Source organism: Archocentrus centrarchus, chromosome 6, assembly GCF_007364275.1.
Source record: "Archocentrus centrarchus isolate MPI-CPG fArcCen1 chromosome 6, fArcCen1, whole genome shotgun sequence".
NCBI classification, from domain to species: Eukaryota; Metazoa; Chordata; class Actinopteri; order Cichliformes; family Cichlidae; genus Archocentrus; species Archocentrus centrarchus.
The window spans coordinates 900,034-916,468 of record NC_044351.1 but is presented as its reverse complement, the minus strand read 5'-3'; the positions used below and the strand labels follow the sequence as shown (position 1 = coordinate 916,468).

At 45.4% G+C, this 16,435-nt stretch overlaps 1 protein-coding gene across 3 annotated transcripts in view; it reads right to left on the bottom strand.

The window, feature by feature from the left end:
- The window catches only part of glg1a (golgi glycoprotein 1a), a 33,398-nt gene that overhangs the window by 15,391 nt on the left and 1,572 nt on the right, over positions 1–16,435 (bottom strand). For all 3 annotated transcript variants that reach the window (XM_030731217.1, XM_030731218.1, XM_030731220.1), the window contains exons 2-10: positions 7,325–7,354; positions 6,927–7,013; positions 4,972–5,187; positions 2,671–2,874; positions 2,004–2,075; positions 1,631–1,817; positions 1,098–1,312; positions 751–872; positions 234–335 (exon numbers count right to left, since the gene is read on the bottom strand). In XM_030731217.1, coding sequence (XP_030587077.1) covers positions 234–335; positions 751–872; positions 1,098–1,312; positions 1,631–1,817; positions 2,004–2,075; positions 2,671–2,874; positions 4,972–5,187; positions 6,927–7,013; positions 7,325–7,354 — 1,235 coding nt within the window. The remainder of the gene's footprint in view (positions 1–233; positions 336–750; positions 873–1,097; positions 1,313–1,630; positions 1,818–2,003; positions 2,076–2,670; positions 2,875–4,971; positions 5,188–6,926; positions 7,014–7,324; positions 7,355–16,435) is intronic.

Sequence of the window (16,435 nt, the reverse complement as noted above, 5' to 3'; positions counted from 1 at the left end):
CCTTTTACACCATCTGCAGTCACCACAAATATTAAAGGATACAAAGTAACCAGGAATATTTCACATATTTATTCAGCCTTCTTACAAATGTAATGAAAGTCAATAAAGTTGATGGGTTAAACTGAAATAAATTAAACTGAAGATTATCATCTAAACCTCATTAGTGTTAAATGCATGTTTTCTTCATGCTGATAAATCAGCCTGTGAGTAAATGAAGTGTTAGCTGGACCTACTTCCAGTCTCTGGCGATGAAGTACTGCAGCTCCAGCAGTCTGTGCTCACAGCCCTCCACCATCTTCTCAGTGTACAGATGTTCCATGAGACACGACAGGATCCTGCAGGACCAGGAAGACACACACTCACATCTAACCCACTTTGCACGCCATAAAACCTGTAACCCTGTAAGGCCTGAATCATGAGAACTGACAGAATATTATGATTTTTTTTTTTTTTTTTTTTAATGGAGCGGTTATTGAACCTTCTGACAATAAAAAAAATTGAAATTAAATATGAATTTTCATATATGAGTTTTAATATGTATCATTTTTGTTAGAGGTCTCAAACCCTCATATCAAATATGATACAGTTGGCATTACAAGGTTAAAGGTTGGTTCTTCTTTAGACTTGTCACATGTTCACTACAGTCAGCAGGTCATTTTACAGGAAGTTACAGTTTCTTTCAATTTGCCTGCATCAGATTTTATGATTTCATCCGTTTGCTGGATCCCTCTCCCTCCATCAAGGACTCACATAGGGTCCCCGCTGCGGATGTGTTTGCAGGCGGTCTGGATGACGGACTCGCAGGCCTCGTTAAGCGCCCGATCGATGCGATAGTCGGCTCCGGGGTCGGCTTCTTGGATCAATGTTTGCAGCTGTGGGCAGAAAGCGGAATCACTGACAAAAAAATCCAACGGTGCGAGCAAAACGCAACTCCACAGAGGGGCAAGGAATTCTGGGACATGTAGGAGCGTGGCTGAGGGAACGTGTAGCAGCTTTGTAAAAAGAGGTGGTGATCTCTGATATCGTCTCTGTTGTAGTTTTTTTTTTTTTACGGCCTTCTTAAAAACATAGAGGGGATATTATAATTCCCAACTCACCGCCTTCTGACAGATGGGATCGATGGAGCCCATGTCTCCTCGGCCGACCCTCATCAGGCAGTGCAGCGTTCGTCCTTTGCGGTGCAGACCGGAGCAGTGATTCTCAATCTCACTGCGACAGTGCAGCACGATCTCAGGACTCAGAGAGAAGTCCTCCATCAGCATCCGCCTGTAATCCATCATCTCACCCTGACACTCACCGCTGACCACACGCCCTGACACACACACACACACACACACACACACACACACACACACACACACACACACACACACACTAAGCTGTGGCAGCTTGATTGAACATGAAATATTCAAACACACATTTTACAAAAACAACTCTCAGAAGCAAAATTAATTTCCAACCAGCACCACTGGAACTCTGAGCTCCAACATCCGCCTCCAAAGGTGAAAGGAACCCAAACTAGCCTTTTTCAATAAAAAGCCCGTTTCACATTGAATCAAGTCTGCTGAATGAACAGGAGGAGGTTCACAGTGGCCTCTCCTGCCACACAGACACACAGTCATCTGCTCACCTCGATGGACGGCAGACTCCAGACACAGCAGCAGGTAGGACAGGCGAGCTTCCCTCGCCCGGGGCATGCTGGTGTCCGCGCTGCAGCGGTACTTCCTCAGGTCCGACTTGCAGGCTTTGGCCAGCGAGTAGCTGACCTTGTAATCCTGAGCGATCAGCTTCTGCCTGGTGGTGAGCGCCTCGCGGCACTGAGGACACACAGCCAAGTTTATTACATCACTTTGTTTTACAGTCGCACAAACATCTGTGTGTCAGTATAAGATTGCTTCCACCTGTGGGTGGAAAATGTTAGTTTACAGTATTTCTTAGAGCAACCCGGGGAAAATTAAAAGGTCCTTTCTCTGGAAATAACGGACAAAGTGAACGGCACTCACCCTCTCAGACATGGAGTCCTCAAACTTGTGATTGAAGAGGCATTTATAAACCCGTCCCTCCCCGGCCAGAGTCTGAAAATTAAAAAAGTCCAACTTTCAGTTCAACTCAGTCATTTTAAGGTGCTTCATGATGTAAGGGAACAACCCGTTCTCTGCATGCTATGTGAGACAGGAGGCTAAATCTAAGGCAGAGACAGTGCTACAGTACCAGCAGCCTGAGCTCAACTCTTTAGGGCTGAACTAGCAGAACTATAACTGCTCAAAGTCTTTCCTGCTCAGTTCAGACACAGGAAAGTTCGTTTGGTCAGGCTCGTGTTAATGTCACGTAATCCCAGCAAATCTGCAGGTTCTGGAAAACGTTTCACTTCAAATTATAAACTTTAAAAGATAAAGATCACGCCTCTCAATGCAGACAAAAAGTAAAATGAGCAGAGAAAGCAAAAAGACAGCAGGGCTGAACTGTGGGGCAGGGTGGTGCAGTGGGCGGCATCAGGAAAGGCTGGCCGGCAGGTTTTAATTATGTCCTCTCTACAGTGTATATGTGCAGCAGCATGCTGCCTCTTTATTTTATGTCCTCTTTTTAAGAGGACATAAAATAAAACCACATCAGGAAGTATTTCAGGAACGTGACATTCGTGAGTCGGAGCTCTGGTTGAAGATCCCTCACGTTTTCACAGAAGTGTTCTCGGTCGTCTCTGCAGGCGAAGTAAAGGTAGCGGTCCAGGTGGAAGTCGTCAGAGGACAGCTCGGCGATTCTCATGATGGCTTTTTTACAGCTGTCCTTGATGACGTGGGCCCCCAGCTGCTCCTCGGCCTCACGAACCAAACCTTTTTCCAGGCAGGCGATCACCTCGCCCTGCGAGTGGATGTCCTGTGGGGAGGGCAAAGGTAAGTTACTGCTGCCACCTCTTCAGACCACAGCTAAAGAAACACTCCACTCATAATGCTGACTAATACAGGAGACCTTCCACAGTGGGACAGGTGGGATAGGTGACCACTGTGAAAGGTCTCCTACATGTGATACCAGGCTCAGCACGTAGCCTCGATTCCTTCTGTGTCCACATGATTTCCTACTACATCCATTTTGGAGTTTCCTCCGGTGACCAATCAGAGTCTGTCTGCAGGAGCTGTGATGTATCCCAGAAATATCTCAGTGTTGGTTATGATTGTGACACAACAAGGTGAATTAAACAGTTTATTTATTCCGTTTTAAATGGAACAACAAGGAGAACACGCAGTTCTTAATCACACACAGAAACCTCGTCCTCTGTCAGCTCTGCAGACAAGCAAAGAAACGATGTCAGTGAAGTATCGACATGAAGCCGGGCTGTCCGTGTGGTGCACTGAGAACCAAACATCCAGCACCATCACTGAGCACAGTGAGTGCAGCGATGTCACCAAATACAGGCCAGCTCCAAAAACCTTCATTACATCCAGTCTCAGCAGCGATTTATGCTCCAGCTCCTGACAGCGTTTATTCTCTGTGTGGCTCTCAGGAGGCTCAGGCTTCCCCGTCCACACCCACAGAAACACCTCCTCCATAAAACAATAGCTCGCTACCACGTGCCCCCCCCCCTTTCCTTTGCCTTCCCTCTTTGTCCTTTAAGCCTGGGAGATCAGGGCCATGATAAGACTCCACAGAAGCTTTGTCTCTTTATATTTAGGGATCCAGAAGGAAGCAAACAGCTGTTTTATGTCAGGGTCTTATTTCAATAAGAGGTGGAAGCCAAATTTTACCTGAAATTAAGTTTTGATGAATGTCACATCCCTGCAACAATGTCAGGCTTTTTAAAGACTTTTTAGTTTGTTGGCATTTTATGAATTTACAACTGAAGATTAACCGCTGACCTAACGAGCAGAAAGAAATGCTCTTATTTTGAAAATCGCTTCATAAATAATCCTGCCTTGTGTTGTTTCAGTGTGTGAGGAGTTAAATATAGAGTGAACGCGGTCAGTCTGAGCTCCACACTGTGACAAATTCCTGATAATGAAAGCGAGTGTGCTCCCACTGACAGATGAATCATCTGCTCTGAGCTCTAATTGTGCCAAAGCGATAACCCGTAATAACTGTCTGAGGGGCTTATGGAGCTCTGCAGCGGGCGAACACGTTCAGCAGAAGATCGATTCGCTCTGCTCGCTGACAGGCTGCTATAAACTCGTCTCCGAGCTCGGGTCGCTCTATTCTACCCGCTTTCAGACACACTAATAAATAAGCATACGCACTATAAACGGGGTCGGACCTCCGTAAGGACACTGGGTGGGACGACCGCCTCACCTCATCGATCAAACAGCAGCTCAGACCTGGCTGCACCGCCTTTAAATTTGGTTGATCTCACATTCAAGATCATCTCCTCTGGCACGTCCAGACTTCAGAGTGGCTGCTATCTTTAGATTTCTGTATGCCCATCTACACCAGCAGAGTGCTCATCATTTTCCCCACATTCATCATGCTGTCCCCCCCCCAGCTTCAGACTGTCAGCTCAGAAATACATCCTGAGGCATCTGAGAGCTCATTCAGCAGGAACCATCTGAACTGCAGCGTGTGCCAGCAGTCCATTTGGTGCTGGGTGTTTAAGATTCACTCACCCCCCCAGACAACCAGCCAGATTCTCCTCCCCAGGATCCTGTCTACTTCCTGATGCTGAAACTAAAGTTCAGGGGGGGGCCCCCACACATCGCAGAAGCAGAAGGACCTCAGAGATGTGAAACTGGCCCATCTTCAAGTTACATGAACCTGCGAGAGCTGCAAATCTGTCAGGTCAACATAAAGAACCTCAGAAAAAGTCTCCTGTGACCTAAAAAGCAGACTGACCTCTGACCCAATCAAAAGTGTTAACAATAAACACGAGCCAAAAAACATCAAGTTCATCACACTGACGTTTCATCCCCACCAAAAAAAACCCTTCATCCATTTTCCTCGTACTAATCAAACAGGCCCAGCTGCTCTGCGGTCCATCACGTCCCTCACCTTCCCTCCAGTGCTGATGCTGCCACATTTCAGTGTGTTGATGTCATCGTGACACTCGTCCATGAAGCCGCAGATCAGCCGGTAGTCGCTGAAAACGATGGTGGTCATCTTGGTGATGTACTGGTTGCACTGGTAGTCGGTGATGTTGCCACGGTGGTCCACCAGGCAGGACACCAGGTAGCCTTTGCCCTGCTCCTCGGCGGCGCATTCTTTAATCTGAGCAGAGAAAAGCGACACTTCAACCTCACATCACCTGTGCATGAAACCAACAGCATCATGTCTCACCTGAAGGTCTGAACACATCTGGGTAACTAAGGCTCAGGCTTCATTAGTCTGACTCAAATGAACTGAGGTCTCCTTTGGTTTGTTCCACCGTTTGTTCTGGTGCTGCAGTCACTACATTTTTGTTCATTTTAGCACGAATGTATGAACACATTCATGCTAAAGAATCACATTTCAGGGGCCTAATATGCTTGAAAAGGAACATATTTTATAGGTCTTGCATGTGGAAGGGTAAGAAAGTGTCTCCATATCACCCACCATAACCACACCAACATGCTAACATCCCAAACAAACCAACAGTAAGAAGCTTTCAAATGCAGAAAACTCTGCAGCCACTCATCCAAACACACTGCATCATTACAAAAACAGCTGTTTCAGCACAGATCTGATGAAATGTAAAGACCTTGAGCCACAGCTAATTTGTTCTCATTTAGCACTTTAATATTACTGCCACGTTTTTACAGTCACACAGTTAAAGGTACTGTTTGTAGTTCTCTGCTGCAACTTTTTCTCTGCTCTTTTACTGTTAGACTAATGTCAGCTGTTCCTCCTCATTGTAAACAAGAATGATGTAAATAAAGTTACACTGACTCCCCGCACCATCTTACATTATTACACAGAGGAGCAGCCCAGCCCCAGCAGGAAGTCCCGGCAGCAGTTTCTTCACATTCTGCTTTAGTTCCTGTTTTTAAACCCTCGAAAACGAGCGCCAGGTGATTTTCACCCAGGCAAAAGTGAGAGTGTTACAACGTTAGGGTTAAAAGTACTTCTGAGTAGGGCTGTGCAATAGATCGAATTTCAGCTCCAAACAATCACAAAAAGCAGCACGGTGGTGCAGTGGTTAGCACTGCTGCCTCACAGTTAGAATAACATCTGAAAGGCCTGGGTTCGATTCCACCTTGGCCCAGGCCTCTCCCTCTCTGTGTGGAGTTTGCATGTTCTCCCCGTGCTTGCGTGGGTTTCCTCCAGGTACTCCGGTTTCCTCCCACATTCCAAAGACAGGGTTAGGTTAATTGGCTACTCTAAATTGCCCATAGGTGTGAGTGTGAAAGGTCGTCTGTCTCTCTGTGGCCCTGCGACAGGCTGGCGACCTGTTCAGGGTGTACTCCGCCTCTCACCCTATGACAGCTGGGATAGGGTCCAGCCCCCCCGCAACCCTGAACAGGAGCGGAAGCGAATGGATGGATGGATGGATAATCACAAAAACTGTGTAATCAACAAAAAACTATTATAATTCAAGTTATTTTGTTACATTACGCTCTGCCAGTAAACTGTGAGGCCTGATTTATGCTGCAGTGCTGAGACCAACGACGCTGCCGTCAGGCATTAATCGCCGAAACCTGACCTGTAACTACAGCTCGCTTTACCTTTTTATTTTTGTTTCATTTATAATGTATTTAATATATATTCTTATTTCAGGTATTAACTGTTCTTTAAGTGAAATAAATGCAGCGTGTTTACAAAGTGATTTCAATACTGACCAAAAAAATCTGATTAGAATTTTTCCCCATAAATCGAGCAGCCTCTGAGTCATCAAATACTTAAACTCAAGCCCAAATCCTGTCCTCCAAAATCATAACCGCCCACCAGCGGCTAAAATCGGATGTTTCTGTAACTGTTTGGAAGCTGGAATAAACCCGGAGAAGCTGTCAGATCCGTTTGCAGCGACTGACCTCAGAGATGGTCGTCTTGCAGACCTCCATCGCCACAGACTCGAACTTGGGGTCTGTGGTCAGGTTCAGCTTATAGTTCCACAGCAGCTGCGGGGCAGAAGAAGCATGAAAATTACACCAGTAAGGACGGTCTAAATAAACTATCAACAACACATTTTCACATGTCAGTCACTTTATATCATAAACTTTTCTTTTTCTGTCAAAAACCACAGAAACACTGGGCCAGACTTTTATGTCAAAGGTTGGAAAAAAGAAGAGAAGTGCTGTACAGCTCACACAGCTACTGGCTGTCCAGGTGAATGCAGGTAAATTCATGCACACTGTGTGGAAAATCACCGCTGACAGCACGGTGCATGCTGGAAGGTGGCGGGTTAGGGTAGAAATAAAGAAACACTTACATGGTTGCATTCAGTGGCGATTTCAGAGTCCTGAAAGAGGAAGAGAAAAAAGAAGCTTAACTTAATTATAAGGTCTGAATATTTGAGACTAAACACAGAGGACACCTAATTGCTTAAGTTTTGCAACCTATAACATCCCATAATCCACTGCAATCTTGTGTGCTGTGGGATGGTGCGTTCAGGCACTGAGATTATGGTTTTCAGAGACCTCCTGACTCAGGAGCTCACAGCTTCTCGCTCCACTGTGGTCAGAGTCATTTTCCTGCAGCGCTGCTTTGACCCGAGATGACCCGTCTGACTTCCTGCCCGCCCGCCCGCCCTCCCTACCTCCCTCCCTCCCGCCTGCCCGCCCTCCCTCCCTCCCTCCTGCCTGCCTGCCTGCCCTCCCCCCCTCCCTCCCTCCCTCCCTCCCTCCCTCCAACCAGAGGGAGACTCACTGTGTGGGTCTGTGAAATAACAGCTCTGCAGATGGCCAGAGTTTCTGACTGTTTTCCACACAGCAGCCACAGTCAGGCTGGGAATAGACTGTGTGTGTGTATTTACAGTGTGTTTTACACATTAGTGTGACAATGCTGCTCACACAAACAGTGCAGTGTGAAGAGGGGGAGGGTGTGACGGTCCAGGACAGTGGGATGAGGGTAAACAGACGTTTTAAACAGCACTGAGATGACTCCGTTTGGTGAAACAGTAAATAAGTAAAACTGTGAAGCAGACGATGCAGAACAGCAGAGCACGAATTTAAATCAAGGCAAAACAAGCAGATCTGCAAACGGACCCGATTAAAGCAAAGTGAGCGCTACCGCCTCAGAGGGGATGAAAGATGGACGATGCTACGGCGACATCACCCACTGGGTGCTGCTGGGACGAGCTTCATCGCCATCGCGGCGTTTTGAAACGGGACGTCTGACTGTGAAACCGCACACTCATCAACTACTGGCTCATCAGGCCAAGCAGTTCGCCATTTATCATATCTCATTTATCATATCTCATTTATCATAGTAACCATGACCTTTGACCTTTACCGTCAGGTCAAGGTCGCCGAGATTCAAACTCACCCAAGATTTTTAGTAGCTGCATCTACAGTGTGAATTTGAACATCCTGGGTCACATCGTTCGAGTCACAGCCAACGTTAAAGCTTCTGTGGAACAGACGCCGCCGAGGCCACAGCAACATTAACTTTGACCTTTTCAATATAAAGCCCCGTTTTTATCTGATTAGGCATTTTCATGACATTTGCTCATAATTACTTTATGATTTTTTTTTTTTACTTCTATCAATGAAGATGTTTTGTTTGGACACGCGAGGGCGACCTGAGATTTAAGAGGAGCCGATACCGGGGCCGATACCACTTTATGTTTAAGACGTACATCTTACCAAACCAGAGAGGACACAAAGGCCTGTGTGATTCAACATTTTTCCCACTTCCTCACCATCAGTGCTTTACTGGAAAGTTGAGAGTGTCAACATACAGCAGCACAAACGTGGGTGGAGAAACCTGGAGAGAGTTGGAGCGAGTTGGACAGCCTGACGCCACATCAAATACTGCTGGACTTCTGTTTTTTCTAGCCTGCAGGAAAAACCCCACCTTTGCACGCGCTCGCTCCAGAGTTGGGCCGGCCAGCCAAACATCACATCACAGCAAAGGGTGACTCATCTGACGTGGGCATCTGCACAGCTTCGTCTCTGGATCTGCTTCAGAAAGCAGCCCTTCTCATGTGTTCCTCAACATTTTCTGGTCATTTGCAGCTGAACTGACTCCAGATTGCTGCATGAATCCATCTCCGAGTTTGCAGATTCACTGGACACACATTACAGCTGTGCTCTAACACCAGAGTAAATAAACCCTCCCCACTCCTCGCAGACACGCCCGTTCACATACTTGAGATGTTTGGCTTCTTTCTGTTTGCCGATGTTCAGGCTCTGCTCGGCGAATGTGAGCAATCTGCTACAGCAGCCATCCATCTAACAGCTGCAGCTAAATTAAACTTAATCAGCTCCCCTCCTTTTGTCTTGGGAACGCTGGAGTGGGGCTGAGCTATAATTGGAAATGGGTGAGCAGAAGAGATCGAGGAAGAGAAAATGACATGATGTGAGATCAAGGAGGAGAATCCAGAGGGAGGAAGGCCGCCATCTCTGACACCTTCCCAGTTATTTTGCTTCAGCCTGGGCTTTCAAATTTATGACAAGAGGAAGAAATGTCAGGTGTTCAGAACATGACAACATTTAAATGTTTAACTAAAGCTCACATTTACATGCACTCCTGAGAGAAAACAAAAGTTTCTGTGCGTGAAGGAAGCCCAGCAGGAGAGAGCGGGACTGACGAGTCCCTTCAGAGGACGGCAGACGACCAGGAGGAAACAAACCGACCAGATCGGCAAACAAGGAACTTGATGCAACTGCGTCAAGTTGCCTGTAAGGAGTGTGACAGATGTGTGTGTGTGTGTGTATCACCACCACTGACTTCACACAAAACACTGATGTCTCATCAAACTGAAGCGATACAGAGAGCTTCAAAACCAGGAAACACCAAATCACACCTATTATACTTTCCTCTGTCCTGCTTCAGCTGTAACTGCTGAAGCATCCGTATGAAATTATGCTGTAAATGCCACAATTACACTACACTAGTTACACGAAACTGGCAAGAAAATTGGGACTTTTGTATTTTTGCTGACTCTAAATGTCACTGTGACACCAGAGAAAATGTCACTCTCTCCACCAGCAAAGCTGTCAATAATAAAAATGATCACCATCATTAAAAGAAACAGACATAAGACCTCGCAGACAGACGGACATATGAATATCTGCTCTCCTTCACGGCTCTGCTGCTGCTGGTTTTGGAGTCTGTCTACTGGAAAGGTAAAAACCTCAGGGACAGACAGACGGCAGGACGACGGCATCGAGGATAAAAAAAAAAAAACTATGTCAAAACGGGTTTTCTGGGTCAGAATGAGCCTTCGATGTGTGTCAGTCGGCTCACAGTGAGTCTGTGTCTCAAAGCTCAACACAAACCTGTGCGTTCCCGTGTTATTTGTGACCATTAAGAAACGGATTACAGACAAATCCTACGAGATAAAACAGTAAGCTGAGGTCCATCTTTGGCACAAACCTTTAAAACATGAGTTACAGTGTAAAAATAAACTGCACGACTTTATCTGAAAAACAGGAAGTTTGACTCGTCCTTTTCATCTGAAACATTTCTAACGTTCTGCTGAACTGTCTCCTTAAAAGCTCATAATTTTATCTGACATTTTTCATAGATTCAACTAAACTAACTCAGTTTGACAGCATAAAATAGGATTTTTGCACCAAAGAGGTGATTCCCAAAGAGCTGTTAGCTGAAAACTTTTCATCTGTCAGTATGGTGTTCAGTGTGTCCGTAAAAATGAGGAAATGGGACACGTGGAGGACAGAAGAAGAAGTGTGAGGCCTAAAACTATCTGCAGCATCTGAACGTCACGTCCTTAAGAAACAGGAACAACTCCAGCAAAGACCTGAACCAGGACCTGAGAGATGCTTCAGCACCTTCAGTAAAAGCTTCCCTGGAAGCACACAGGTGAACACCGTCAGTCATGGATCAGCCTGGACCTCAGCATCACTGCAGCAGTGTGGGATCACCCTGACAGAGAACCAAAGGCAGAAACATCCACAGAAGAGCTTCAGGAAGCCTGGAGAACCGTTCCTGCAGACTGCTGAAAGCACTGACAGGAAGCTCCTCAGAGACTTCAGAATAAAGGAGGTCACAGCAGACACTGACTTTCAAGCTCATTAGACTCATACAAAGTCTGTTTCTGCCTCATATGCTGGATTAACATGGATGTTTGCACATGTTTCAATAAACTGCTGCATTAGTTCCCATTTTACCAGCAACATATTTTTTAAAAACGTGAGGCGTCTCTGGCACAGTGCTGTAGATGCTAACAAGAAACTTTAGCCTCATATGACTTCAAATTTTCCCCGAGTCAAAAATCCCAAAGTGAACGAGGAGGTAATCAGATTACTTCGTCAGCAGGTTAGAACGAGGTTTGAAAGGAAAGGCTGGTTTACATCAGTCTCAGTGGGAGACGTCTGTCATCCTTTCATGCTCACACAGTTGTTGGATGAGAAAAATAGAGAGTATGTAAATGAGAACAGGCTTATTAAATGTCATTCATGTGATCACAGAAACAGATGTTATTATTAACAGCTGCTTACAGTACACACATAATGGTGTAGCAACCATCGAGCTGAGCTACACCTGCCACAGCTCAAAATAATCAATCCTGATTATTTTGTTTCCATCATTTTAGCTTATTTCAAAGGTGGATTAACTGCACGGCCCCACTGCTGCATTATTTTTGTCACAAAGTTCTTCTTTCCAAACACCATCATTTACAAAGTCTGTTCAAATGTGACACCTTAATGCAGGCAGCAGGAGGAAACCACAAGCACCTGATAATAAACACACTGCCTACACTTTAACATGCAGATGTGTGTTCACATCTGCTGTTGGTGTGAACACAACAGCAGGAAGGACCACTTTCAGACAAATGAATGGATCGGCACAGAAACAATGGATGATGTTTCTTAGCAACCTTCTTCTTATTCTTCCCGGCCGAGGAGCAGAGCCCAGAGAAAGTCAAAGCTGCTGCCTTTGTCCTCACAGCCACTAATTCAGTCTGAGACATGCTGAGGTACCACTGCTTTATTTACCACTCTAATTACAGACCAGCTTAAAGTACTTCAGTGAACTTGACTCCATTACACTGAAAGTAAATCTAAATGTGATACAGCCAAAGGCAGGGTCAGGCCGATTACTGAGGCCACTATTCAGTGTTTTCTGAATACTGGCATTGGTAACTTTCCCAATGCAATCATCCATCCACCTTTAGCTGCTTATTCAGGTCCATGCAGAGACACAGACCTTCCTCTCCCCAGCCATGTCCTCCAGCTATTCCAATGGGGCATCAAGGTCCCCAAACCAGCCAAGACATGTAATCTCACCAGTGTGCCCGGGGTCTGCCCTGGAGCCTCCTCCCCGTAGAATATGCCTGAAACTCCTCTCTTAGGAGGCACCGAGGAGGATCCTTGTCAGACGCCTGAACCAGCACCTGGCTCCTTTTGATGTGGAGGAGCAGCAGCTCCACTCTGAATGACCGAACTCCACGACCTGTCTGTAAGGGAGAGCCCGGCCGCCCTTTGGAGGAACCTCATTTCCTCCACTTGTATGTGTGATCTCATTCTTTACCTCACGGGTCGTGGTTATAGGTGAGGGCAGGAACAGCAAAGCTGTCGATTACCTGGTAAATCGACAGCTTTGCTTTCACAGCCAGCTCTGATCTGCGTCCTCACTCATCGAACACACTGATCCAGCTGAAAACCTGTTTCTGAATAAAGACGTCCCGCAGCCTTAATGTGCTAATTAGTAATTATGGAGCTGGGAGGAGGAACGAGACGAGGCTTAGCGGACAGGCCGGAGCAGAGCCTTCACTCTCCAGGGCCTCCACCCTCTGGCCTCCCTCTGCACCACGTACACAAAACCACAACCACCAGCAGCAGCCCCGACAGCGGGCAGGATGGAGACACACAAAAATGCGTAGTCTAAAAGCAGCTCTCGGTCTCTCTCTCCCACCTGCAGATCTAGCTGGGCCCTTCACACATGAGGTGGAGAGGCTACACGGTGTGCACGGTGGGCGTAGAGAGGACGTCAGCCCCAAAAAGCCCGTTCTCACTGCACTGACCCGGCGTGAAAACAGCAGAGCCGAGACTCATCGAGGGCTCGGTCTGCTGACTTTCCTTCATCCTCTCACCAGAGTGAGAAAATATGGGACGAAAATATCCCTGCAGGAAAGGACCGGGAAGCCTAAACTGTCTCACAGTATCGGAGTACGGAAAACAAGAAGCAGGAGACACAACGGAGCGATTTTAACCTGATGAGCAAATGATCAAGTCTAATTTAATTAGGTGCCACAAACAGCTCAATGTGAGCCCAAATTATGGAAAAGAATTTGAAAACCACCAAATTTCAGTCCCATCTACTTCGAGGGCCTTTAACTCTGAAAATATTCAGTGTGAAGGTAAAACTTTGCACGGCTTCACAAAAAAAACACTAAAAGGTTCTAATAAATACATGTTTTTAAAAATCAGCTGATTCTAAGAGGGCCAGAGGCACTGCAGATTTTTAAACAACTCGCTCACTCCTGAGCAGAAATCTGCACAAAAACAGCTGCACTAATTCTGACAGTCGATTAGTCATCGACTATTGAAACGATTAGTCGACTAATCGGATTATGAATCACATAATTATGAAATGGCGCTTATTTACCCATCAGCTTTTACATTTAGCATAAGGTTATTTAAAATGTGCTAGTAAACACATGGAAGATGGATACTTCGTTCAAAAATTTTAATCAGGTGTGCTGCTGATATAAATTTAACGGTCCGTTTTTCCAACCATAAAAAATATATATTAGTACTTTTTCTTCCCTGTAAAACAAAGTTGGCACAGTTTCACCAGGATGACTGAACACGCCGCTGAATGAAGCTAGCCAGAGATAGATGGACAGGAAGATGTCTCACTCCGTTAAAAAAAAAAATTATCAGTAATAAAAAACGACTATTAGTGAAGTGAAGAACCAATCAGAAGGTCCTGCAGCACCCGGAAACCACTCGGACCAGAGGAGGATTAAAGTCGACGGGTTTTCGACGCTTATTCGAGGTCAGCTGAGGTTTTTTTTTGGTTTACGTCGACTTCCTCTGTGTGTTTTTGGCTTTCCTGTTAACCTGAGTCACGGCCTTAATGTTGTTCTCAGTGACGTTAAAAGGAACTGAAAGGTTTCGATGAAAATAATAAATAAAATCGGCCGGAAATCACGGCAGAGGGAAATATCACCGAGCCGCCTCGTTTTTATCCTGTCCTCGTTCTCATCATTTACTCTGGTTTTAATCATTTCTGATAGTTTTTTTTATATACTTTTAATTTCTTCCTCTGAAAACTTTGTTAAAAAAGTGCAATACATAAATATATAAAGTTTATTATTATTTCTAAACAAGGACCATCACGTCATGAACCCGCAGCTTTTAACTTCAGGCTGCCATTTCCCATCTTTATGAAGGAAGCCGACTGATCTGGACTGGGTGATCTTCCAGTTATTCCTGATTAATCTGCCAATAAAGTTTTAGGTCAGGAAATTAAAACATTAAACATTACAGCTTTTCAAATTAAGAAAAATGTCAAAGATAAATAGAATAAAGGATATAAAAGCAGTAAGTACCCTGGTAATGGGACAATATATGAGTTTAAAAACAGCCCATCACAGAAACTACAACCAGAACATTTTGCATATAAAGGTCTTAAATTAACTGTTAGAAGTGATGCTGGTTATCTCTCACTGTGAGCCTCATATCAAATGAGAAAGCTGAGCAGGAGCTACAACAGGAAAACAGTAACAACCTTTTTTTAAACTGCTTCATTGTTACCATCTCCCACAGACCGTCCACTTATGATCTACCTGTAAGCAGCTCCCTGCCCTACTCCTTCCATGAGCAGACTTTTGCCCGCCGAGACGACGCAGTCTTGTGATTATGAGAAAGCAGATAATGGGCACGGTAAGAGGACCCGTCAGCTGCTCTAAGCTGCTGTGGTGGCGTATAGACAGAGGCCTCTGTCTGCTGCAGATCTGCTGAAGACAAACAGCTAATGAGCTTAAACGAGACAGCGAGCAGTCACACGCCAACAGAGCTCTCACCAGGAGCCACCAAATGAGCTTAAAGCAAAATCAGCAGGAGCTGAAGTAATCCCCACTTTCCTTCAAACATCTATCTGCGGTCCAGAGTTGGATAAAGACGCATGAAAACAGCCACGAATGGGACTCTCAGTTAATCTGTCCAATCAGCCCGAACCCTTCAACCAGCCACATCAACCTGGTTAAGTTAGCACTGGCAGCAACAAGTTTTCAATTTTCATACTTCAGCATCAGCAGTAAGATTTAAAAAATATTGATATAACACATTGAAGAATCAGTTTTAAAGGTTTTACAACTCATCAAAGTTAAATATATGATCCAATCCACACATGAACGATTCAACACGTCTACACTCGTGTTCACATGCTTCTGTACTTTTGTAGATGGAGGATTATGAACAACAATAATTCCTAAAGAGCTGATGCAGACGCTCAGATTAAAGCTGAAAGGCTGCACATCAGTCAGTGTCCAAAGCTCCTGGACCTGACTCTAAATAATTTCATTACTCCAGAAGACAAGAATCAGGAAACATTTAAATACACGGTCAGGTTTAAAATGAACCCAACTCTGACCCCCAACTGAGCCCAGCTCCCACAGCTGGACTCATGACTGCAGGCCTGCTGTTCTCTTATCACAGTTTTAGATTATCTAGTAATAAAAAAAACATTTGTGAGGCGAGTGTCTCTGCATTTATGAGATCATAGTGATGGTTATTGGTAAATAAACAGTGATGCTTAGACTCGGGCACTTCCCCAAAGATAAACACACATGCACACGTCAGCGCCAGAAGCTCGAAACCCACACACTTTATCATGGAGCTGTTTTACATGTAAATTTCTCAATGTTCATGCAGCTAAAAACTGTTATGTACTGCACCATATACAGTCACATGGTACTTTTCCAGCACAACCATAAAAATGTGATCACGCGCTGATCAATGCACGAAGACGCGCCATCAACACTCCCAAAGAAAGGAAACGAGGGACAGACTGCTGATGTATTCCCGCACTGAAAAGAGACCAGCTGTGTTATTTATTATTTTACTAATAAAGCTGAAGACAGTAAAATTATCTTCTTGGGTGCATTTGTTTGTTACAGTGGAGTGCACACTCAGGCTCCAAGTGCAGGAAGTCAAGTGTCTTTGTGAAAGCAAAGCTGCCGATTTACTGCTGCTGTTCCAGCCCTCTGTGACCGCGAGCTGTGGGTAGTGACCAGAAGAATGCGACACAAGCAGCTGAAACGAATGACTGGGACTCAGAAGGCACACAAAGCCAAGCTACCAATATTTTACTGGAACTGAGAAAAGCTGGATTCGTAGATCTCTGGTTAAGTTCATTTCATAGGTGAACAGGTTGGCACCAAATTGGGGCCATCTAGCCCTCCTCT